At 42.2% G+C, this 24494-nt stretch overlaps 1 protein-coding gene across 6 annotated transcripts in view; it reads left to right on the top strand.

Annotated features, from left to right (window-relative positions):
* Nucleotides 1-24494, top strand: part of GARRE1 (granule associated Rac and RHOG effector 1) — a 125136-nt gene that overhangs the window by 89531 nt on the left and 11111 nt on the right. For all 6 annotated transcript variants that reach the window (XM_075008635.1, XM_075008634.1, XM_075008633.1 and 3 more), the window contains 5 exons: nucleotides 12-173; nucleotides 755-913; nucleotides 6988-7085; nucleotides 13086-13211; nucleotides 13771-14759. In XM_075008635.1, the coding sequence (XP_074864736.1) occupies nucleotides 12-173; nucleotides 755-913; nucleotides 6988-7085; nucleotides 13086-13211; nucleotides 13771-14759 (1534 nt within the window). The remainder of the gene's footprint in view (nucleotides 1-11; nucleotides 174-754; nucleotides 914-6987; nucleotides 7086-13085; nucleotides 13212-13770; nucleotides 14760-24494) is intronic.

Genomic DNA, 24494 nt, shown 5'->3' with positions numbered 1-24494 from the left:
TTTTGTTCAAGGGCTGTTGTAGTGAAGCTGAAGCTCAACAAACAGGAAGGAGACAGACTCCATCTCAGCCAATTCAGTGTGAACTCCCCACTGTACCTGTTCAGATAGGATCCCATTTTCTAAAAGGAATATCCTTTAATGAGTCTGCAGCAGAAAACCTGAAGCTGAAAACGGTAATGACTCCAAATCTAGCCTCTTGTTAAAATTCAATATTAAATATGCAGTATCAAATTATAAACGTAAAACCAATCATACCAAATGCATTCAAAGGTATTTTTAGAGCTCGTGGGGGAGGGGAGGATGAGAGCACCACCCAAAATTATTTGGATATCTTCATCAGCATTTTTACCTTTTCAAAGTAAACTTAGCTCCGTTTCTGGAAAAGTTAAAAATGGATTGCCTTTTGAACTCGATTGACTTACAGTGTTTCAGATGAGGTGCTCTCCTATGTATTGGTCACCATACTAATTTCATATTTCAATTTATATTGAGGTGTTTTATAATTTAAACTGTTTACAGGTAGCAAATGTTTCAGTTAAGGGTGAGAGAGCTTTTATATTTAATGCTACTATGTGTGTTTAATTTCCTTGAGCATATCCTTTAGACAAATCAAAATTGCAAGATGAGGACATTTGGGAACATTTTATTTCCTCTTTGTAATCTCAAAATATTCATGCAGTAAAATAGATTTTTAAAAAAAAAAATATGCTGGGCTGTTTTGAGTAGAGTGTGTAACAGCTTTTGTAACTTGCAGCACACAATGCTACAATTGATCAAAGAAGCTGGTTGCCATAATGGACTTACGCCCCGGGACGACTCTCCTGTTACTGAAGTGCTAAATCAGGTTTGCCCATCTACTTGGCGGGGAGCCTGCAAGACTGCTGTACAGTTATTATTTGGCCAAGCTGGACTGGTAAGTAACTATGGCTGAAGGGGATGGATCATCTGTAAACAGATTATTTTTAAAGCTATATTTGAACAATAATAGCTCATCTCTTAAAGGAAAACTGACATAATTCGGACTGATAGAAGATGGATAATTTGTAGGACTAGGACCATTGTCCTCAGCACATTAGAGAACAAATTCCCAAAATTAAGTACATGACTGAATAAAATATGAGAAGCATTAAAAGCTTTGTAATTATGTTTGACAATTTGACCAATAATCTAACAATCAAAATACCTACATAAAACTACACTAGAATTTCTCTTACAGATATGAAAACATTATTGAAACACATTGGAAACTGTACAGTTTCCTCAGTTTCCAGTGTTAGAGAGAAGTTTGCTGGTAAGCCAGATGAATATTAGCGCACCACAGATTCAGAAGCACTTATCCCAGTTGGAAACGTTCGCCGTAATATTTTTAACATTGTCTGATTTTACAAAAGGAAAAGCACTAGATGTTTTAAAATCAAATAGGAAGCTGCAGCTTTTACAACCTGATGTAGATTAGGATACAAGAAATGCAGCTCATTTTTGTTCACTGTTCAAGTGGGAGCTGGATTTCCTTTTTAATTGCTGTAAGAGGTTCCCCTCCCCCGCACTCCTTAGATATAAGCAAAATGGTAATTCCAATGGAGACATTTGCGCTATTCATCAGTAAAATATTTTTAGGAACTCTTCAGATATTGTTTTAAGATTTGGATGTTTTCGTAGGTAAACATTTTATCTATGGTCTGACTAATCACTGCAGTCTTCTTTTTGTTAATAAAGAGCACTTCTGTTTATTTATGACAAGCGTTTCTTTTGGGCTATTGTGAATTTTCAATCTATTGACATGGGAGCAGCTCTCCTTTAACAGTGCAGTAGGAAATATATGATTTTAAAAGTGCGTATGACTTTGTGAACTTCTTTTAAAACCAGCGCTAGGTAATGGACTCAGACTTCAGCCTAACTGTTGGATCATATGCAGGCTGAACCTTTCTAGTCTGGCACTCTCTGGACCGGTAACATCAGTCATTTGGCATGATTTTAGTTAGCTGGCTGTCCCCTTATCATGTGGACAAGTTTCCTGAAGTCCTGTAAAGTTTGTTTACAGCCACCCGTTCTAGTTCTGAGCATTCTGTGTACCCCTAAATGTCTTTTAAGAGTCCACTAAGCAGTGGAAATGTTGGTAATGCTGCGCTAGGCAATATTGATCTCCAGCAAATTCAGCAAATTCTGAGGTTCAGCATTGGTCAGGTCCTGAGGGTGCTGGACTAGAAGGTTAGAAGGTGCCTAACTAGAAAGGTTCAACCTGTACTGTCAGCGGTCTTTTACTTTGTGTGCAACCTAAGCATGGAATGGTCATGACTTGTTTGCTTTTAATTGCCCATAAAAAGGATGCAGATTGCTTCATATCTTGTGAGGCCAGCTGCTGCATCAGTTGAGATGAGAAGTAGCTGATTTCTGAGTGGCTGTGACCAGTGTTCCCTCTAAAGTTTTACATCCATGGGCAGAATAAATGTTATGTGCGCCAAGGCATGTTTGGATGTGCACCACCAGTAGAAACATGCTGCTGGCTCTGGGTGCTGTGAGTGCTCTACTAATCATCTGGGCTGCCCCTGAATCTCTCCTGGGTGGCTGCCCAAGCCCTCAGCTTACTTTGACTTATTTCTTAGTTTATTAAAGCAATTCTTTTATTGCTAATGAGTTGATAATTTCCGCAGAAATAGTGAAGCTTCTATTTGTCATGTGTTTCTGTTTGAACGTTACTTACTTTGGTATTGTAAGCATCACATGAAATTAATTACGTCTACATCTTTGACCATTAATTGCACAGATTTAAGATATTCTCCCTTATTCATATCTTAACTCATGGGCATGTCATCAGAACTGTGAACAAGATATAAAATGAAAGTTACTTTAATCATGTTGTTCTGTTTTCTCCATTGCTAATCAACCCCTGGACAGAACAGCTACTAATAGGGACCTGTATAGCACAGGAGGGTTGCTTTTTGGAGGTAAAGGAAAGTGGTGGTGGTGAGATAGTAAGATTGTTGGTCTCATTCTGAGTAGGTGTTTTTGAGGAAGAAATACTTTGAAAATATTAGATGCCAGATGGGTTGAATCAGGGCAGAGGCATTCTTGGGAGGGGTTAGGTGGTTTCTTCTCCAGGTGTGAGAGTTTGGTGCTCAGTGGCAATGGGATATGAAAAATCACAGCTGGAGAGAATAGGACCATTGAAGGACTGGTATCATGAGAATTCTGATAGGCTGGCATAGAACTCCTTTGGATTATAGTGCATGTCAAAATTAAATTGCCCATTTTAGCAATGACTTGAAAAAGTCAAGAATAACTCTATTCACTGCTGGCATCAGTTGTCAAAAAGCAGAGGCCTTTCTTTTTCAAAGGCACTACACCAAGATGTGTAACAGTCTCGGAGGAGTAGCCATGACAGTAAGCAATGTAAGATCTTTTTCTCTTGTAAACCTTACCTTCTTATACTCCTACCTTATTGTTGGTTTGTTATGCCTCCCTCTCTCACCCCACTGCAATCTTGTGGGAGAAGGGATTTGCCATTTTTGTGTATAGACTGCTTTGCACATCTATGGTGCTTTGTAAAAATAAGTCTGCAAAATTAAATTACATTTGCAAACAGTTTTAGGTAATGATGACAAATTAATTTTTTTCCTTTTGCGAGTGTTCTCTGGGTGGGGTGAGGGAGGAAACACCTGTAAAACAAGAACAATAGATGTCCCTTGAACAGGAAGCCATTTCCTAAGTAACCACGAGGCTGGGTGGGAGAAACATGTGGTCACTCTGTATAGAATTTACTTTTTTTTCAGGAATCAGATAAAAGAATCAGGAGAAGGCATAGCATACCCTTCATTTTACTGTTTTTGGAAACTAATATATCTGTATTGGCTGAGATTCATGAGATAACTTGACACATAAGTGACAAATAACCATTGTACGACAGTCTCATGAAGATTAGGAAGAGAAATTTAAGTGTAACTCATAAACTGCTTAATTATTCAGGGTTTCGCTGGGTTAATATGTCAGATAACCAAAAAAAAAAAAAAAAGCAGTTGCACTAGGTATTCAATATTTGTCTTTATTTGTAGATTAAGAACCTGATCTTCAGTTTTAAGTCAACTGAAATTGTGACAACTCAACACTTGGGAAAATCATATTCTGAATTTTCAAAACTACATTAAAACGTTCTCATGTTCACCAAGGTTTATTCTGCTGCACTCAGTTAAACTCAACCCATTCTGCTTGAGAATTCAGGGGCGCTTTGCATATTCACTGGCACACTCCATCTATGCTTTGTGCTGCTCCTCCAATAATGCAAAGCAACTAGAAACCCAATTTGATGGCCAGGCCCAGCTGTATTGTAAAGATACTACACTAAACTCTTTCATATCTGGCAGCCCCTGGACTGGGAGGTTGCTGGATATTCAAATATTCTGGATAATAGAGAAGTATATCTGGTAATGCATAACACTAAAGAAAAACAAAATTAGATATTAAGAAACAAACAAAAATGTATGCAGAGTACTTTATTTACCAGCAACTGTAGTATTGTTGAGTGTAACTTATATTGTATTTGCTGTATTTATTTGCATTTATTTTCACTATACTATACTTATGGAAAATTTAATTAAAATTAATTATTATTAAAATGCCGGTTATTTGAGAGTTACGGATAATAGAATGCTGGATATGGAAGAGCTTACTGTAACATTAGTTTTATTGCTATTTAAATGGTAGTGCTTAACTGCCTAATGCCTACACTGAAGTGGTGTCTGTGCCAACAGGAGAGTGTCTCCACTGGCATAAATAATAATCCAGCTCCCCAAAGTAGCAGCAGCTACTTTGATTCTCCTGTCAACCAAGCACTGTCTATTCCTGGAGATGAATTGGCATAGCTACATCTCTCAAGTATGGATTTTTTACATCCTTGAGAGATGTAACTATTCTGATATAAGCTCCTTCTGCTGACCACTGTTTCTAATATTAATTTTTCAAAGGGAAAAATGAAACAATTCAGAACACAGCATTACTTTTCCCAAAGACTTGTCTCCTGTGTTTGTTTATACATGAGCAGTGGCTGATTTGTTTGTGGCATTGCCTGATCCCCAGTCTCTGACGAAAACATTTATGTTAGTACTGTTGAATTGATGGCTCTGTAGTAATGTTGAAATTACCTTTTGTGAATGCTTTTCTATGTTGTTGTCATGCATTTTGGCACTGAGTCATATTGAATGACTCCCTCCCTGCATTTTTAACTGCATTAACATATGGATTTAAGATGTTTTCTTTTTAGTTTTGTAAGGAAAAACTTGCAGCGATGACTTTTCCTAATTGGATGTCATGCATGCTAGGGAAAAATTGAAAGCTTAATTATAATCAAGGTAGTTTTGTGCTAGCATTTCTCCCTGTCATTAGCACAGTGACAGTAGCATTAGTACAGTAACAGCAACATCCTAACTTATAGTAATTTTATAAATCCAAGATATCATAACCTTGGCTAAATGCTGAGCATTATTTTTTATGTTTGTAAATTGGGTCCTAGTGAATCAAGATTTACTTCTGAATTACACACATCTGAGTTGCAAATGGCATCTCTCTCTTGAAAAACTAGCTACATTCATAAATCTTTTTTTCTTATCCTGTTGTACTCTCAGCCATGGTGCTGCATAAATCAACATCTGTAAAATACAATTCAAATTTCATAAATACTCTGAAACCTAAACAAAGTAATAGGATGACACTGTAATTTTTAAAAAAAAAGTGTCGGGACACTTGTATATAGTGCAAACACTAATGATTATGACCTCTATTTAAAAAAAAGGGGGGGAGGGGGTGTCTCACACTGTTTAAAAGTAGAGAGGAATGGAATGAGACAATTTTCCAGGGGCAGCAAATGCAGTCATAGTCTCAGTTGTGAAACACTTACAGAGTGGGCAATGGCAGCACAGTTATGCTAGCTGCAATTTTAATAGGTTTGATACCATAGGAAGGAATATAGAATCTTGACAGACTTCAGGCTCCTTCATTTCAAATGCTTCACCTGACATATTTCTCCATCACCACCAGTTGATGCCTGTTTACCAGATAATAGCAGAAATAATGGAGAGTGTTTGCAGACATGCCACTTAAATCCTCTACTGCTTCTCTGCACTGGAGGACATTGCCATTTCAAAGTCAAATGGTACAGCTAATCTGTTAGTCATTGGCACAAGATCTGATGGTGACTCAGACATTTCTGAGTTTCAGCACAGCCAAAAGAACTATTAGAAATTACCAAAATGGCTTGTGGATGAAGACTAGACATCAAGTGTAAACATAAATCAAATAGTCAACCTACTTACTCTGCCGTTGCTGAGGCTTACGTGAACCTGTCCTTCTGAATCAGTTTCTGTAAAAAGGGAAGGTTCAAGAGAGAGTGGTAATTTTCAAACCCTCCAGCTATAGAAACGATATCTTATGGAAGGGGACCCACAGTCCACAAATTGGATGGTCATCTTCTTTTTCTTGCTAAGGAACACATAATTAATGACACAATATTCAGGCTGGGTAGAGGCAGGGACTGTGTATGCAGGATCTTAGAATCATGGAATTCCAAGTTAATCTGGAGTTGCAGACTAAAATACTGTCATGTCTTTCACCTCAGGCATCCCAATTAAGTATCAGTTTTATTCAGAAGAGTTCACTAAAAAAGATGCTTTTGGTTCTACTGAGGTAATGGCTTGGGAGAATTAGTATTCTTTGCCTCCAAATGTGACAGCCATTGTGATGCCTATGTGAAGTGCAGTACCTGATACTACATGTGGCGATGCATGACTACTTAGTTTAGCTGTACTGTTTGTACTGTTTTATTTAAATGCTTGATTTGGGAAATTCTTTCTTTTACCATTTTGATATATTAAAATGGAAAACAAATTGCAGTTACATTTTGCTGCGGGTCTGTGTGTTTTGTCACTTTTGAATTTCAGGTGGTAAAACAGCATAAATATAGTTTTAAAAGAACTAAATATTGTTACTTTATTTTCTTAGGTGGTTGTGGACACAGCACAGATTGAAAATAAAGAAGCATACGCTCCTCAAATTAGTTTAGAAGGATCCAGAATTGTGGTGCAAGTCCCATCAACTTGGTAAATAAATATTATACTTCTCATAATGCAAGTAGGCATGACTTTATTTTTTTTAAACAGGAAAACTGATGATGTAATAGAGCTGGGTGTAACATTCAGTGCTAACATTTGCCTCATCAGGCACTTCCAATCTGGAACTGATAAGTGGCACTCTTGCTGTAGAATTCATTTGACAGGTGCATCTAGAATTACTTTGCATGTTCTCCGTTAGCTGTTAGTATTTCCTCTTCTTCAGGAGGCAATAGAAATGGAGGCAGTGCTGTCAGAATAAAATACTGAAGAAGTTTTGTTTAGAGAAGAAAGGATGGTAAAAAATTATAGGAAAGGCAGACGAATCCTTCCTTATTATGTCTATAGCAGACCTTCCATGTATGACGTGTTAAATCATTTCTCTTTTTCTGAGATGGTATGTCTCAGCAAGTCTGGGATGTGGGAGGATCTCCTTAATTATCTTGTGGCAGTTGGTATCTTGGTCGTAGCACCTCACACTCTGAACCTTTCTTGGAAGTTGCTGTGGGGCCTGGAGTAGTGTAGACCATGAAACTTAACAAATTATTTTTCTAATTGCCAGGATTGACCAAATATTGTCGTCCTTTTGAAATAACAAGCAAAGGTGCTACATATTTTCAGATCCTTTTTATTTCAGCACCTCCTATAGCATGGACGTCTTCAGTCTGAACCTGAAGTGAACAGTTTGCAACTAATAGTATACAGTAAGCCCTCGAAATGCGCTATTTCAACTTGCGCTTAACTCACATTTAACGCAAGTTAAGCACAACTCAAAATCCCACTCTCCCCAGAGTCAGTTCAACCCCTTCCCCCAGCCCCCCGTCATCACCCGCGCACGGTTCCAGGTCACCCCCCGCCCCGATCCCTGCGCCAAGCTCTGGCTCCAGCTCAATCCCTGCCCCTGCACTTGGCCCTGGCTCAGTGCCCTATGCCCACCTGGTTCAACCCCATTGCGTTCAGACCTGTTTCTGTCCTCCTGCCCTGGTTCAAACTGCACTGGCCCTGGCTCAAACCCTCTGTATGTGGCTCTGCTTCAACCACCTACCCGAGTTGGAAGCCCCTGCGCACAGCTCTGGTTCTATGTTCCTGTCTCGGTTCAAACCCCCCCCCACCCCTTTCCCTGGTATGGCTCTGGCTCAGCTCCACCCCCCCAGCTCCCCTCCAGCCCTAACCCACCCCAGGTTTAACCATCCTGCCCCACTCCCACAGCCCAACCCACCTCCAGGCCTAAACCTCCCCAGTAGCACCCCCCCCACCAATTCCCAGGACTTACCTTTCCAAAGGAGCTCCCCAGTGCTCCTGCTGCTTTCCTGGTTGCAGAATGTGCATTCTGATGGGGAAAAAAGCCACCTCCGACTTAGTGAAATTCCAGTTACATGAGGGTGTGTCGGAATGGAACCCTCACATAAATTGAGGGTCTGCTATATATGGCATTTCTTTTAAGTGTGAATAGTGAAGTGACTTTCTGCAGAGAAAAGTTAATTCTTCTTTAATTCCTTCAGGTTATAAATGGACACTCCAGGGGTTTTCTCTTATTGTGATACCTTTTAAAGTGCTCTATATTTTTGAAAACAACTAAAAAGAAAATGCAGATTGCTTAAGCCACTGCTGAAAATCTTTGGAGAAGCTCCCCCTGCTGACAAATGTTAACAGAGACCCATCTAGTCACTGTGTGGCTGAGGTGCTATTTAAATATTGACCATATTTAACCATATTTATTTGACCATTCCGTATGCTAGTGAATCACATTTAATCAATCAGAGAAATGCTTTTGGCTCCCTGTGAGACAAAATACTGTGGGGGGACTAGAAGTGGACTGCTCACTGGGAATGGGCATCTCTCCTATGGTTAAAGGCAGCGGTTACCTCTAAAGACTCTTTAAGTAAGTAATTGGTTGAAATTTTTAGTGACTCAATTAACTATTTCCTGTGTGCTTGATTCCTGCAAGTGAAAGAAAGCATTCTCTGAGTCCATGTCTGTTGGAAATACCTTGGATTTAATGAAGTTGGTAGCTGCCTTTTTCCATGATGTGGATCAGGTTTCTGACTACCTAGCTTAGAATGTCCTGCTTATTAGCGGGACAAGCCCATTTATTTTCAGTTCATCTAGTTTATTTGAATTGTAGCTGTTTATTCCTTGCCTCTAAAGGTTGCAAGTATATTTAGGGAAGTCTTAGATCATAAGGTTAAGTATTCCAAACCATAGAGTTTTTGCCTCCTCACCAAAAATCCTGCCCCTAGATCTCTTCAACATCTCAAGTGTACTTCTAGGGCAATGTAAATTATCCTTGCTCCCCCTGCGCTCCATTCCCCACCCCCCGTTCATTTTAGTTGCCAAGGTTCCTTTGTGACATATGCAGGTAATGAGGTGAAGCTTTTCTCAAACTAAATCTACTAGGTTGAGTTTTTAATTGTTCTTCAGCAGATATAAGACTGTTCGGTTCCTGATTTCACTTAGAGAGATACTACAGCAAGGTCGCAACGTTCACAAATGTTTAATTTGTGAATTAAATTATTTGCGAGTTTCTCATCATCCCCTGCACTGTAGCTGCCCGTGCAGTGCTGTTATTATCTCTGCGTGGCACGAGGCACTGTAGCTACCTGCATGGCATGAGACACTGTAGCCAGCTGTGCGATGCTTCTGGAGCCACCGCAAGGTGCCCTAGCCTCCTGTGCAGTGAATCCAGATATTTGTGAAATTCAACATTCGCGAGGGTTCTCAACACTGAACCCTCAGGAATGTGGCAACCCTACTGTACATAAAAAGTCTTTTAACCTTTTTTCCCCTGAGAAAATTCTGTCCCCTAATTACTGCCTAAAGGAAGTAGTGTTCTCTGCTGATATCCCATTTCAAGTGACGCCAGTCCTGATTCTGGTTCTGTGGCTGGAGAAGTAGCTAGATTTTGACAATTCTGTACTTCTCTGGCTGAGTGAAATCTTTTTTAGTAAATTAGTAGTCTTGGAGTCAATGTGGGTAATCATTTAGCCATTAGTTCCAGAAATTCCTAGTATTGGTGGGCCTTCAGTTATTTTTTGATAAATTGTTATAAACACTATCTAGATCTTGCCCTGAGCTACATCTGACGTATTAGGCCCTACTTTTTGACGTAGCAAACATGCTATAACTTTCTCCCTAAAATGAAAGGTAGATGCAGTGCATTAGTTCTTCATACCTCATGATCTGGGCCTCCGGTACCATTTAGGGGAAATGGGGCACTTCTCCTTCCCTGAGTTTCATATTATGTTTGGATGAAATATTTAGCAGGAGGAAAGATGCTGCCCTTTCTCCCCCTCTACTGCCATCTGGAGCCTCTGGGCCTCCACCATCTCAGCTGCTCTGGACTGTGAGCCTATCTCTTGATCTGTTGCACAGAGCCAGGTGGGCCTGATCTTAGGGTGTCTCCTGCTCTCTGTGTATCTAGACAAGCAAACTCCCCTTTCCTTGGAGCTGCCCCACTGCCCCCACAGTACCTGCTAGGGATTAAGTGCTTGGCTAATCCAGCAGCAATAGCAGCACCCCCTCATTATTTGGAGGGTGGAGGAAGAAAAAAGAAGGAAGCACAGATCTTTAAGATGCCTAATTAGCTTCTGAAATCAGGGTTAAAACTGCTCTTCTCCCATCCTGCCCAAATCTGAAATGGAGCCCTGCTGGGTCTACCAGTTGTTCAAAGTAGCTGAGAGGGTAATCTACTTGATATCTCTCTTCTATTAAGGTTAATAATGAAACTGGATAAAAATTCTGTATCTCATACTTGGAATTGAGACCAGCTGCATGTTCAGAAACAACCTAAAGAAAGTGGGAATTAATACTTAGCTTATTTGCTGAGCAAATTCTTTCTGTTGTTGCCCTGTTAGCTAGTCAGGGAGGTCATGCATGTGGTGGTTCTCTGTGCCTCTATGTAGAAAACTACAGCTAGGCTCTAAGTTATGCCTCTCAGATAAATTTGAGTAAATTAACATGACAGATTTAGGTCCTGACTTCCGTGACAGCTGAAAGGGTTATGTCTCTTAAGCAGAGGTCTACAAGAACTGGATCATGTGTGAAACAGCACCAGGCCCTTAAGCTTGTGGGATATCAGAGAGCGCAAAGCAAGCAGTACATAACGAAAAATATTGCACACAGTGTTCTGTAACTAAGAGCCTGTTTTCTGCTCAAGTAGTCCTGGTATGAACAAACTTCTTCAGTCACGAAAAATGGAAGGGTTAATTACTAAACCAAGTGTGGAAGTCACTTCATATGTTTTAAATGTCTAGAAGGTTGAGCTGACTACTGTCTTGCCTCATGTGCCAGCCAAAACACCAGTCAAATATTGCAAGCTTAACAGAGACCGTCAGTCATATACTCAAAGAGCCTGCCTTTTCAGATGGAACAGAAGTGAACTTTTTCATTTTTTTTCTTTTTCAATGCAAATATTCAGTGCCACTGGAGTCTGTAGCAGTTCTCTTTGGAGAATCCCTTTCCCTGTGCCATGATCTGCTTCGTTATGAGCCTGTTACTGATTGTGATCTACTGACTAAGTAACATGAAAGGGTGAATGTAGCTTAAAAACAGATGGATGGAAAGTTCTGTACTCTTAAGTTGACCCAACTCTCCTTCCTTTTGCAGTTTCTGGAAAAACATGATGTGGCTGTCAATAAGCATACATCCCTGCACACCTGTTCCTCAGCTTGTATTTTATCTTTTCCTATTGGGAGCTGAATAGAAGTTTCTTGCTGTAGCTTGTGTTATGGTTTAAGTGTCTGTCCTGAGTACTCTGTGGCAGAATTTAAGATTTTTCATGGGATCATCCATTGATAGTCATTGTTTTATATTTTAAAGTTGTGTCTCCAGATAAACTCACTCTTCCCTGGAAAAAGGCTGAGGTCTTGGTGAGTTTTACTGTGTAAACCTCTTCACAAGCCCATAAGTAAATTTACTTATTCTGATTATTAATGTAGTCTTTTTTTAAAAATTGCCATAATCTCTGCTGGATGATGGACCTTTCAGGAGAGAACAATTTAATTTTGCACAAAGAGACATGTTTGGCCACCTGCTTCCATTGGGACCAATAAGTTGGTCTTTCCCAATCCTGCATTAGAGAACCCTTTCCTTTCAATGTGCTAAGCGTTTACGAATTTAGAGAGAGATGTGAATTTTGTCTTTTCAGAGCGTAATAAAGTATTTAGGGAGCATCTAGAATCAAATTTTCTAAGTGATTTAATTTTTCTTGCATTGGCTAAACATGGAGTCTCTGTCCTTTTTACTCAACTCAGGCTGGCTCAGTCTTTTCCTGGACTGAAATTGCAGAAGTTCAGCAGAGGACACTGAGGTAGCCACTTGGTCTGTTGTTTTGTGTAAGCATTTCAAGATGGGGACTCTGACTTCTGTGGGTATTGTTTCCATTGTTCTCCAAACAGTTCTTGATGATATTTTTTTAAATTAAGGATGTGGGACTGCTGTAGAGATCACATCAGTTCCAGAGCGGTGGACTGTAAAATTCAGAAACAAGTTATTTTTGCTGTTAGTAATGGTTCTGCACCTCAAATCTGCCAGAGTTTAATGATTCATGTGAGGTTATGTCACATGTGACTTGTACAGAGACTTCTGTTACATGGTACATAATTTCATCACTGAATGTTGTCATAGTATGGTACAAGAGGCTTCATTAGGGAGAGAACTGGCAAGTCTGTAAGGGAGATGCTGAGAATTCTGAACCCTTATTTGGTCTCTGCTTGCCTGTCATTCTTACAGCATGAGTGCAACCCATCCGTTCCAGTTTGTAAGTTTCATCATTAGTGCTTGCTAGCAATTCTCTGTTCTTACCTAAAACCAGTGTGTTTTTCATTGTCCTATGTTATGAGGTATGTGGCAGTAGCTAAGCTATTCATGAGCCAAACCTATTTGTTTCACAAATTCTTGGCCACATGGTATTTTGTTGCTTTTCCAATATATCAAAAATGTATGTCTGGAATAGTCCAGCAATAACTTTTTTGAAAACTTCAATATTTATAGGTGTCTGAAGGAAGATCCAGCAACAATGTCTTTACTGCAGAGGAGTCTGGATCCAGAAAAGACTTTGGGACTGGTAGATGTGCTCTATACTGCTGTGTTTGACATAAACAGGTGGAAGGAAGGAAGGTACATCTTATATTTTCATCATTTTCTACTTTTCCAGCGTACGAGAACTCAGAGTTATTTGGAAGTCTGTAAAAATGACTCCGTATAATATTGTAAAAATTGCTAGTGTCTGTTATTGAGGGGAGGAAGGCAAAGAATGGGTGCATACATCTGACTAAGCCACAAGAAATGTGTGACTTTTTGGTAGCCTGTAGGTAGAACAAAAGGTTTTGTACAGTTCTATTGCAAAGATGTTGCAGGGGGTGTCTGCCAGATTTTGAAGCCTTGTTTAAACACATTCAGAAAAATAAAACACAAATACCCCAAAATTCATATCATCCAGACTAATCAATACCAATGTAGCTGTTTTAGCTAGCATCACTCTGTCCAATAAGAAAATACTTGATTAGTCTGGCTGACTTTCTGATTTGTCTGGAGGGCTTTATTTTTAATGTTCCCCCCTCATCCATAACCTGATTATTCAGTTCCCCAAAACTGCACAAACTGACAGTAGAGATTTGTTAAGATGTAGAGTTGCGTTTTGTATTAGGATGCTAATGTATTGGTTGGCTTGAAACAGGGAGCAAGCTTTGCCCTGTATTCAGATCCAGTTACAGCGTGAGATATGTGACTTTGGGAATCAAGTTGACATGCCATCTGGAAATGGAAGCAAGTCTTCTGGAGGCCTGCAAAAGACTTTCTCAAAACTAACTTCACGGTTTACAAAGAAAACTTCCTGTGCTAGTTCAAGCAACAGTGGAAGTTATTCAATCCCTAGCACACCTTCCAAAAATGTCTTCATAGGTAACAATGCAGAGGAGAAAGCTAAAATGCCCAGTAACATAGACTCACGGTTACAAAGCATTTTGAACATAGGTAATTTCCCTAGAACTACAGATCAGTTACAGCCACCACAGAGCACAAATAACCAGATAGTTAATGGATTTCTTGTTGAAAGATGTGATAATTTCTTCAGAGCAGATGATGGCAAGGATGACAAGGGTATGAATTTACCAACTGACCAGGAAATGCAAGACGTTATAGATTTCTTGTCTGGTTTTAATATGGGCAAATCCCAGCAGACTTCTCCTATGGTAAAAAGAAGGAATTCTGTTGTATCTTCCACATCAATGGAACAAAAGTCGGGAACAGTGCAACAGCAACCACAGTCTGTCTCTCACGCATCTCTGCACCCTTCTCAGCAAGGACTGACGCAGCAGCAGCAGTCACAAAAGCAACAGCAAATACAGTATTATCAACATCTTCTCCAACCAATTGGAGCACAGCAACAGCGTGTACCCAGCAAATGGATGAATAATTCTTCACAGCAGTCAGCACAAGCAGTTGGGGCTGGATTATCTCATATTAGTCAGTGGAACAATCCTGGCTTTTCAGATCTGAGCTCTGATTTGTATAGCTTGGGTCTTGTGAGCAGCTATATGGATAGTATGGTGTCTGAGATGTTAGGACAAAAACCACAAGGACCTAGAAACAATACGTGGCCAAACCGTGACCAGAATGATGGAGTCTTTGGGATGTTGGGAGAAATTCTGCCTTTTGATCCTGCAGGTGGGTATCCTTTTTCTTTGAATAATTACATTTTATTTATACTTTTTTTTACCAAGTTAAGAATATTGTTAAATGTTAATAATAATAGTTCTCTTCATTGTAGATCTCAAGTGTTTTTAAAAGGTCAGAACATCCATGGACTTTTATTTTTAATGTGAGTGAACTGAGGTGCAAAGCGGTTTAGGCCCAGATTTCTAAAGCTATTCAGTGCTGGGTGTAGGATTGCAACATCTAATTGATTTAGAAGCCTAAATCTAATTTTCAAAAGGGATTGAGACACTCAGGAGTCTTAAATCCATCTACTGACAATGAAATTTAGCTGCCCAAGTGCTTAAATCTGTTTTGAAAATACAGAAAGTATATGCTCCTGAAGCAGTTAGGCATTGTGAGCCCGAGTATAGCAATGCCTAGAGAGGAACAGACCATGTAATCTAAGTGACATCCTGCAGCTCATTAACAAAAATGGGAGTAAAAACTTATTTTCAGCCCTAGTTTGAAGGGTTTCTGAAACCATTTTTGTCAGACAGACCACATCACGATACAGAAAAGGATCCCTGTTAATTACCTACATATGTGCAACACATCTAATGTCAAAAGTTTCTGCTATGCAGAAATCATGCAATTATTAAAACTGCTAGAAGAGACTGAGCAGTTGGACTGGCATGAGGCCACGTCCTCCTTCCTCGCCCCCATGTCCCCCAAAAGCATGACCTGTGGCTACTTTGTTCCCTCATCTAGCTTTGCTGTTTACAGAGAGGCCTGTTTATTGTGTTCACTCCAAAGGCAGTCAGCACCAGTTGTTAAATTCCAAAATGATAGGTCTCTGACTAGATTATTATTAGTATTAAGAAGGAAAAGAGAAGTAAACAATAGTCATAGTGCAAGATAACTATTTCAGTATTAAAATGAGAAGTTACTAGCTCTGTCTTTACAAACAAAACCCCTAAATTTGGTCCCAGTTACAAGGATACTACCAAGGTGAAATTGACCCAGAATTTAGATTTTTTTATGATGTATATTTTACAGCCTCTGTAGTATTTGCATTACTGGACTGAGAACATAAATGCAAAACTAACCTTGGTTTTTTCCACCATGCTGAAAGGAATGCAGAAAGTAATTAAACAGAGTGAATGTTTTAATGAATTGTCCCATAGCTAAAGAGAGAGATTTATATAATACTTGGCTGTTATATAACACTTGAAAGGCATAATGCAATAAAATAGAAAAATGAGCTGCTTCTTCACCAGAGTGTCAGATTCTGAGTGGAGGGGTAGGAATCCTTAACTCAGGCTTTGATTGGTACAGTAAAGTAACTTTTTTTTAAGTTGTTTTAAAATAATGTGCTTAGAACTTTAAACTCTGATCACACACTCTTGATATAGCTGGATTTTAGTATATTTTGACCCAGTCCGACAGGAAACTCTCCATTACTGCTGCTCCTCCCACAGTGGAGATGGTGTGGAAGCTTGAATTAAAGTATATTGACTCCAGATACCTAATTAACAGAGTTGGAGTTGAGTATCTTACTTTCCCCCTTAGTGCAGATCTGGCCATAGCCCACCCACCACAGGTCAAAAAGTGCCCAATTTAATTTGCAGCCGTAGAGATTTAGGTTAGATGTTAGCAAAGACTTTCTATATAAGGATAGTTAAGCACTGAATAAATTTCCAAGGGAGATCATGGAAACCCTTTCATAGAGGCTTTTAAGAACAGGTTAGATAAATGTCTCTTGGGGATGGTCTAGGACAGTATTCATGGTCTTGCCTGACCACAGAAGGAGGGATGAGTTGACCTTTACATTTCTGTGATTCTTTTACTGATCTGCAGTCTTACCCAGTTAAGAAAAAAATCCAGTTTACTTTCAGCAGTAAACCTATCTTTTTCAAGATCCTAAAAGGAATGCATAGTTTACATGATTTGTGTGTTTTTGATCTAGTATTGTTAAAACTGAAATATATGTATGTGTGTTTCAACACTGTCTTCCAGATGTAAGAATTTGATAATGGTGGAAGGATTTTAAACAGAATATTTGCCTTGATCATCTGACCTTCAAAGCATTTATTTTAGATTGAGTTCTGCACTGTATACTTAAGAACATCATACCCAGTACCTTCATTTGTTTTTAAGTCACTTTTGAAAATGTAAAACACTACACAAATTAAGCATTGTTTTCACTCAGTGTATTTCTTATTCTGGAAGGCTTTTTCATCAAAGTGATACAGTCTTAGTAATAGTTCCATAGGTCTTTGAAGGAGCCCTGCAACTATGGCCTATGGCAATTAAGTGGCTCCAAAGTAGATCTTCACAATTATCGTGCCTGAGAATCTGTTTGCTTCTACAGGAACAGGAATAAAGATGGTGGGATCCACTTGAAGCTAAGTGGTAATTTTGAACTCATGAACAATTCAGAATAGCTGGTTTCTTGAACCCCCATCTTGAGCCTTGATAAATGTTGTGGGCTTTAATTCAAAGACTCCAGAGGGACTGATGATGGGATACTGAATCTCTGACTCAGGGCTGTCACCAGAGTAGGGGAGACACCCAGGGCATAAAGCTGTGCAGGCAGAAAATTAACAACAACCCCACACCCGGCTCGAAAAAATAAAAAAAAAATTAAAAAAAAAAAAAGGAGGCACAAATACGCTTGCCCACCCAAATCATGAAATGCCTGTTATGGCACTCCTTTGATTTCTAAGTCACCAGTTCATAACCAGCCCAGGGGCTGGTCGGGCTGCAAAGGTATTGCCTGTTAATGGCTGTTCAGGTGGTCTCTTTAAAATGAGAGAGTCTGCACTGAGATCACCAAATGATTTGTTGATACCACCATTTTTAAATATTTGTACTTTAAAAACAGCAGCAAAAAGTACACTGATGTTTCTTTCCGATACTGGTACAAATGCTAGCTAACAATTTTTCTTTGAGTGATGGTCCTTTTGTATTTTTCTGTAGTGGGCTACGCATGCACACCATGTACCTGGAACTGGAAAACTGGACCCTGCACTTCATGCCTGTGTTTAAGGGGCCTGTACAGGAGGGGATAAAGGGTGGAGTGGACCAAAAACCTCTACAGTTCCTTCTCACTGCTGCATGGTCTGGTCAGAACTTCAGTGTCTGTAGCTTCATCTTCATCCTACAAAAGGAAAATTAGATTTAGCTTTGTCAACAGTTTTGACAGTTTGCAGAGGTTGAGGACTCCCCACACGAAGTCCTAGTTTTCCCACCAGAAGCCCTATGAGCCACCATGCAAGAGACGGGTTCAAAATACTCACTTTCTCTCACCTTCTGAAACAGGTTTTGTATCTTAGTCTCAGTCCCTGCCTTGGTGGTGGTTTTATTAAGAACTTGAGAGCCTGAAAACACTAATTCCAGCACCCACACCCCTCACCTACCATTTGGGAATCATCTAGCAGTCTTTTTCAACACATGGAGTGCACTCACAACTGACATGTTAACCACTCTGACTGTCAGATAGAGTTTTGCATCCCTGCCCTCCATCAAAATGAACCTTCTTGCCATCATTCAGGGCTGCTCTCTGTTGAGGTAGAGTCCCTGTTGCAGCTAGGAGTGACAGAACACATCCCTCCTCAGTAGCAAGGAGTGGGTTTTACTCAGCTCTCTTCCTGGTACCTGAAAGGAAGAGTGGTTAGAGATGGTTCCTTGTTCTTCACCATACCAATTGTTTTATTTGCAAACTCAGATTCTTCTTCAGGGTCCCTGTGGTTGCTCTACCTTCAGGTGTGTCAGGACTGCTACACCCACTGGCCAAAGATCTGTGTGTAGCAGTGTCCCTCTTCTCCCCCCGGCTGCCCGCATGAAGAGGGCACAGGCACAAGATGCCTATGGCACTTACTGTGCGTGCGCAGGCAGCCGGTTGTCGGTTCTCTGATCACTGCTGGCTTCTGTCACGAGCAGTCACCCTCCCTCAGTCATCTGAAAAAAAATCAAAATCAAACTTATCTTAAATAACTAAATACATCAGGAACAAGAAGACAATGAGGGAAAGCCACGGAGGTGGCTTCTCCCAGGCGGCTCTAGCCGCTTTGCTCCATGGTGCACCCAGTCTCATCAGTTTCACTCATACCTGGTGTGTCGGGTTTTAAAAGTGCTCCACTTGTGGCCTTTACACTTCAGTTTCTCATGGCCACTCTCTCTGCTCACGGTGTCAGGGTCAGCACTGCAACACAGAAGGCTGGTCACACTGTTTGACAAAATGTTCCAGGAGTCAAGGCAACAGCTCCGTATATGGCAGATGGAGCAGGCTCTCACACCTGTGGACTGCAATGACTCTCCACTCAGGCATAGCCCATGGGGGTTGAGGCTACTGACAGCGCTTTGACTAGGACAAGCCCTAGAAATAAGAGGAAATCCCCTGGAGCTAAGAAGAGGTTTCTTCTTCTTCTTCAGGGTCAGTCTCCCCAGCAATGAAACTGACCAGCTGCAAGCACCACACTGCCATCCTCCCTGCTTTTAAGTGGACAGCCTCAAGTGCTTCACCAAAAAGCCGACAGAAGGAGAGGGCTTGCCCTTCCTCAAACAAGGTGGTGCAGGTCTTTTACACAGCCACCTTGCCAGCACTGCAGAACCAGCCGGCAAGGAGGAAGCAAACACTGGCTTCTGCGAAGAGTACACTGGTGCCAGCAGCTGCTAACACTGACAAGCTGGCACCGGCAAAGCACGCAAAAGTACTTAGCAGAGCTACAGCTGCTTCTGTTCTCTCGATACTGGCAGCACAGGGGGCCTCAGTACCGAAGCCCCCTACGCCATATATGCTGCAGTATACCACCACTGGGGAGTTCTCTGTCACCTTGGTACCAGGCCGCCCCCGTGCTTAGTGAAGGCTCCTTACATGGCTCAAGACTTTCACATTCACTCACTCCAGCTTCTGATTCAGCGAGGTCCTCTGACTCAGACATTGAAATTTTTCCTCAGAGAGAAGTGGGGAAATCTTCATCCAAGTCAGTACAATTACCACAGTGGCAACAGCAGTGGGTGTCCCCACCCTTGCCACCCAGCTGGCCTTACTGAGATCTGTGGATAGTTTTCTGACACCAGCCCCTTCCCCAGCCTTTACCTCAACTTCTGCCAATGAACAAACCTTGACCTCCAAGTACTGAGTGACTGGACAGGTCAGAAATTTCAGAGGTTGAGGACTATGGGACTTACACATTAGGGAAGACAATTGATTTCCCCGCTCCCATCGCAATTCTCTCCTCCATCATCCTCCACAGGCTCAACAATGCAACCACCCACCTCCCTCTTGGGTGACAATTCCAGGACTTTCCAAGACCTCTTCAGCGGGTCTCAGACAGGCCCGAGATAACCCTCTTAGCCTCCCAGGGATAGACATCACAAGCTGACTAATATCCTCCACTCGTCCACCCAGAACAGAGTGGCAGTACCAATTAATGAAGCCCTTCTAGATCCAGCCTGGCTTCTCTGGAGCACTCCAGGCTCCATACCATCCACATCAAAGAGGCTGGATCCAAAATACTATATGGCCTCAGGGGGGCTGAATTCCTCTTCTCCCACGTATCCTCTAACTCATTGATAGTAGAGGCAGTGAATCAGAGGGGTAGACAGCAGAATACCAGGTTCACCCCAGGAGACAGAGTGGAAAAGGCTGGATGTCATGGGGGAAAAGTCGTACTCATTGGCCAGCCTACGATTTCCTACTGCCCGTTATATGGCACTGCTTGCAAAATATACACACATCTTCTTTGAACAACTTCACACCTTTATTGAAACAATTCCAGATAACAACAGAGATCAATACAAAGCCCTCATGGGAGAGGGCTTGCTCATTTCAAGGACTGCTTTACAATCAGCTGTGGATGTAGCAGATACCGCCACTAGGTGCCTGGCATCAGCAGGGGTTATGTGGCAGTGTCCTGGCTGCAACAGTCCGGTTTTCCTAGGGATATCCAAATCACTGTCAAGTTAGTTAATGTCTCAACTCTTCACTGAAAGGACTAACGAGATGCTTCACTCCCTCAAAGAGCCGGGGTCACCTTATGTGCCCTAGGCATCCCAATGGTTGCTGCAAAACATAAACAAAACAGACAATTTAGTTATAAGTACAAACCATCTCTGTTTAGCAACTTACACTATGATAACAGAAGAAGTCAGAAACAACTGAAGAGAAGAGAAACAACCGAGGAGAAGACAAACCACAGACCAACCAGTCGCTTACCCAGAAGGCTCTGGTCCATCAGTCATTTTGAAGGTTTGGTTGAGAGTCAGATGGCTCCCATAGGTTGCAGGCCCAGGCCGAGCAGCACACACCCCTTCAGCTTGAGGCTAGCAGAATTCTACCATGCATGGTGAGCCGTCGCCACTGACAAGTGGGTTTTAGAAATTGTACACTCTGGTTATGTCATTTCATTCATCTCCAAACCCCATCCCCGTTCCTTTTCACAATGTCTTTTACAGCTGGGAGCCATAGAAGTACCACTCATGGAGCCTAAGGGAAGGGGCTTCTACTCATCCTAATTCCTCGCACAGAAGAGAACGGGGTTGGAGATCCATACTAGATTTCAGAAATTTAAACCATATGTACTCCATCAAATATTCAAGATGGTAGTGTTAGCCACAATCATTGCTGCACTACAGAAAGGGGATTGGCTGTCCACGGTCATCCACCAGGGTGCTTTTTTTAATGCCGCCATCCACCCATCGCACAGATGATTCCTCAGATTCGTGATAGCAAACACCACTTCCTGTACAGGGTGCTACCCTTCGGCCTCTGCACAGCACCAAGGGCATGCTCAAAGGTCCTAGCAGTGGTCACTGCATATCTAAGAACAAAGGGAGGAACCATATTTCCCTGCCTAGATGACTGTCTAATAGGGGGCCATTCCTTAGCTCAGAATCAAGAGTAACAGCTTTGATCAGAACATTGTTCTCCAATCTGGGTCCGTGTATAAACCTGTCAAAGTGCACCCTGACACCAGCTCGCACACTTGAGTTCATAGGAGCACTTCTGGAATCCCATGCAGCCACAGCCTTGCTGCCTCTACATAGGCTACAGGCAATCAGAGACCATGTCATCACACAGCAGGTCAGTCCCAGTGTCACTGCCAGACAATATCTATGTCTGCTTGGCCACAGGACAGGAGTGGTCTGTGTCATGCCCTTTGCATGCCTACGAATGAGATCAAAGCAGGCCTGGTTCAGAACAGTGTTCAGGTCCCACGTCCATCCACTGAACAAAACACTAAGCGTCCCAGCTACAGTCAGGGATTCCCTCACTTGGTGGTTGCAGCCAAAGAACATATGCAACAGAGTTCCCTGCCAGGACCCTCTCCAACTATCACCATTACAACAGACGCTTTCCTGCTAGGTTGGGGTGCACACCTAGGGGATCAAGTGGTTCAGAGCACATGATCAGCAGATGAATGGCTCGAGCACATCAACCTCCTAGAGCTGAGAGCAGTTCGGTATGCTAGCATGCACTTCTCCATGCAGATCACCAACAACACAGTCTGTTTGATGCACTACATCAACAAGCAGTATGCTTGACACAACTGCTGAGAAGCGGTACAACTGTTGGAGTGGTGTATCCCTCGACAAATTTACCTGGTGGCGGCTTACATGCCAGTCAGGAACAATATACTTGCAAATGACCTCAGCTGCAACTTACCTCTCAATCACGAGTGGGAAATCAACAGATCCACCATCTGGCATATCTTCCGCAAATGGGGATTCCCAATCATAGATCTGTTTGGTACAGCTGTCCATACGTGCTGCCTACACGATTGCTCCAGACACGTATTAAGCCGCAACTCATTGGGGGATGCATTCACCATCACATGGAATGCACCTTTAGCATACACATTCCCACCGATCCCTCTCAGTCAGAGGGTCGTGGTCAACATAAAGCAAGACAGGACTTGGGTCATACTACTAGTACCCAGATGGCCTAGACAGACCTGGTTCTCCGAGCTTCTACAGCTGTCCAGACATCCCACGTGTCACCTTCCTCCTGTCTCCTCGCTCCTAGTGCAGCAGAATAGGTCAATTCACCACCTAGACTACCTTCACCTCCACATGCGGTTCCTTGTTGACTGACAGAGTCAGAGCCGCACTGTCTACCTCAGATACAGATGATCCTCAAGAACAGCAGGTGACCTGCAACGAGAAAGACATGCTTACAAAAATGGCAATGCTTCAGAGCCTGGTGCCTCTCCCATCCGTGCATTCAGGGATCCCACATATACTCACTTACCTACTTCACCTTCATCAAATAAATCTGTCCATCAGCACGATTAGGGTCTACCTGGCAGCCATATGGGCTTCCCACCTGCCTATCCAAGACCACTCGAACTTCATCCACCCATCCGTCGAGCGGTTCCTTAAGGGCCCCCACAACACTTTCCTGCCAAATCAAAGAGCCGACGCCTGCGTAGGACCTCAGTTTGGTCCTCAGGGCTCTAACTGGCAAACCATTTGAACCGATAGTCACCTGCTCTTTACTGCACTTGTCCATGAAAGTAGCTTTCCTTGTGGCAATCACTTCACCACAAAGGGTAGGGGAGATCAGAGCACTGATGTCGCAATCGCCACATATGATCCTTCACAAGGACAAAGTGGTCCTCTGCACCCACCCTAAATTACCTACCTCTTTCCACTGCAATGAACCAGTGTGCTTACCTGTCTTCTTCCCGAAACCTCATATCAATGATAGGAACAGAGCTGTGCATACCCACAACATCCTCTGGGCCAAGGCCTTCTGCCAGCAGAGAATACAGCCGTTCCGGAAGATGACCCAACTCTTTGTCTCCTCAGCTGAAAGGTCCTGTGGCATGCCTGTCTCCAAACAGAGACCACCCAAATGGATCTCAGGCTCTATAAGGCTTGCTTACAGTAAAGTTTAACGAAGAACCCATGGTGGGCATTCATGCCCATTCCACATGTGCAATGGCTGCCTCTACAGCCTTCCTCCACAGTCTTCTTCTGAAGCATGTCCACGGAGGACATTTGCAGAGCAGCTACATGGGCGTCTGCTCACGCAGTCACTCAGCATTGCACCATACAAACCTTTGTTGTCTCCCAGACTGCACTCGGCCAATCATTATTGTTATCAGCTGAGGTACACCATCTGAAGGCCCCATCTCCAAGCAGTGACACTGCTTTGTAGTCGCTTAACAGTGGAGCACCCAAGGGGACCCTTGAAGGAGAGTGCAGTAATTGGAGTTCTTAGAGATGTGGGCATTCCACCGCCCACCCTCCTCCCCTCTGCTTCAGATTCCTGCTTTGGCTTCTGGATCAGAGAAGAACTGAGGAACTGGCTGCCTTCACATGTGCAGTAAGTGCCAGAGGCATCTCATGCCTGTGCCCTGCATGTGCGGGCAACTGGGAGGGCGTGGGAGGGAGGGGACACTGCTACACACAAATCTTCGGCCAGTGGGTGCAGTAATGGTGATGCACTTCAAGGTGGAGCACCCCCAGGGACAACATCTCAGAGAACTCCAGTTACTGCACAGGGCAAGTAACCTCTCCTTTCACATGATTACGCTGGTGTTTATAATCCCAGCTTTAGAAAAGGGCATATGTTTTTTGTGCCTCAAAGGAGGACATCTATTTTTATGTTAACGTTTATCATGGTCACAGGTGTTTCCTCAGTTACTTGGGAGCTCCGACCATTTTTTGTACAGCATGTCCCCTTTTGGCATTGCAGTCACTCCCAGAATCTTTGCCAAGATACTCTGTGGAAGCAATTCACGTCTGACATTGTGG

This window comes from Carettochelys insculpta, chromosome 14 (assembly GCF_033958435.1).
Source record: "Carettochelys insculpta isolate YL-2023 chromosome 14, ASM3395843v1, whole genome shotgun sequence".
Lineage (NCBI taxonomy): Eukaryota > Metazoa > Chordata > Testudines > Carettochelyidae > Carettochelys > Carettochelys insculpta.
Note: the sequence above shows the minus strand (reverse complement) of the source record. Positions and strands in the feature narration are given on the sequence as shown.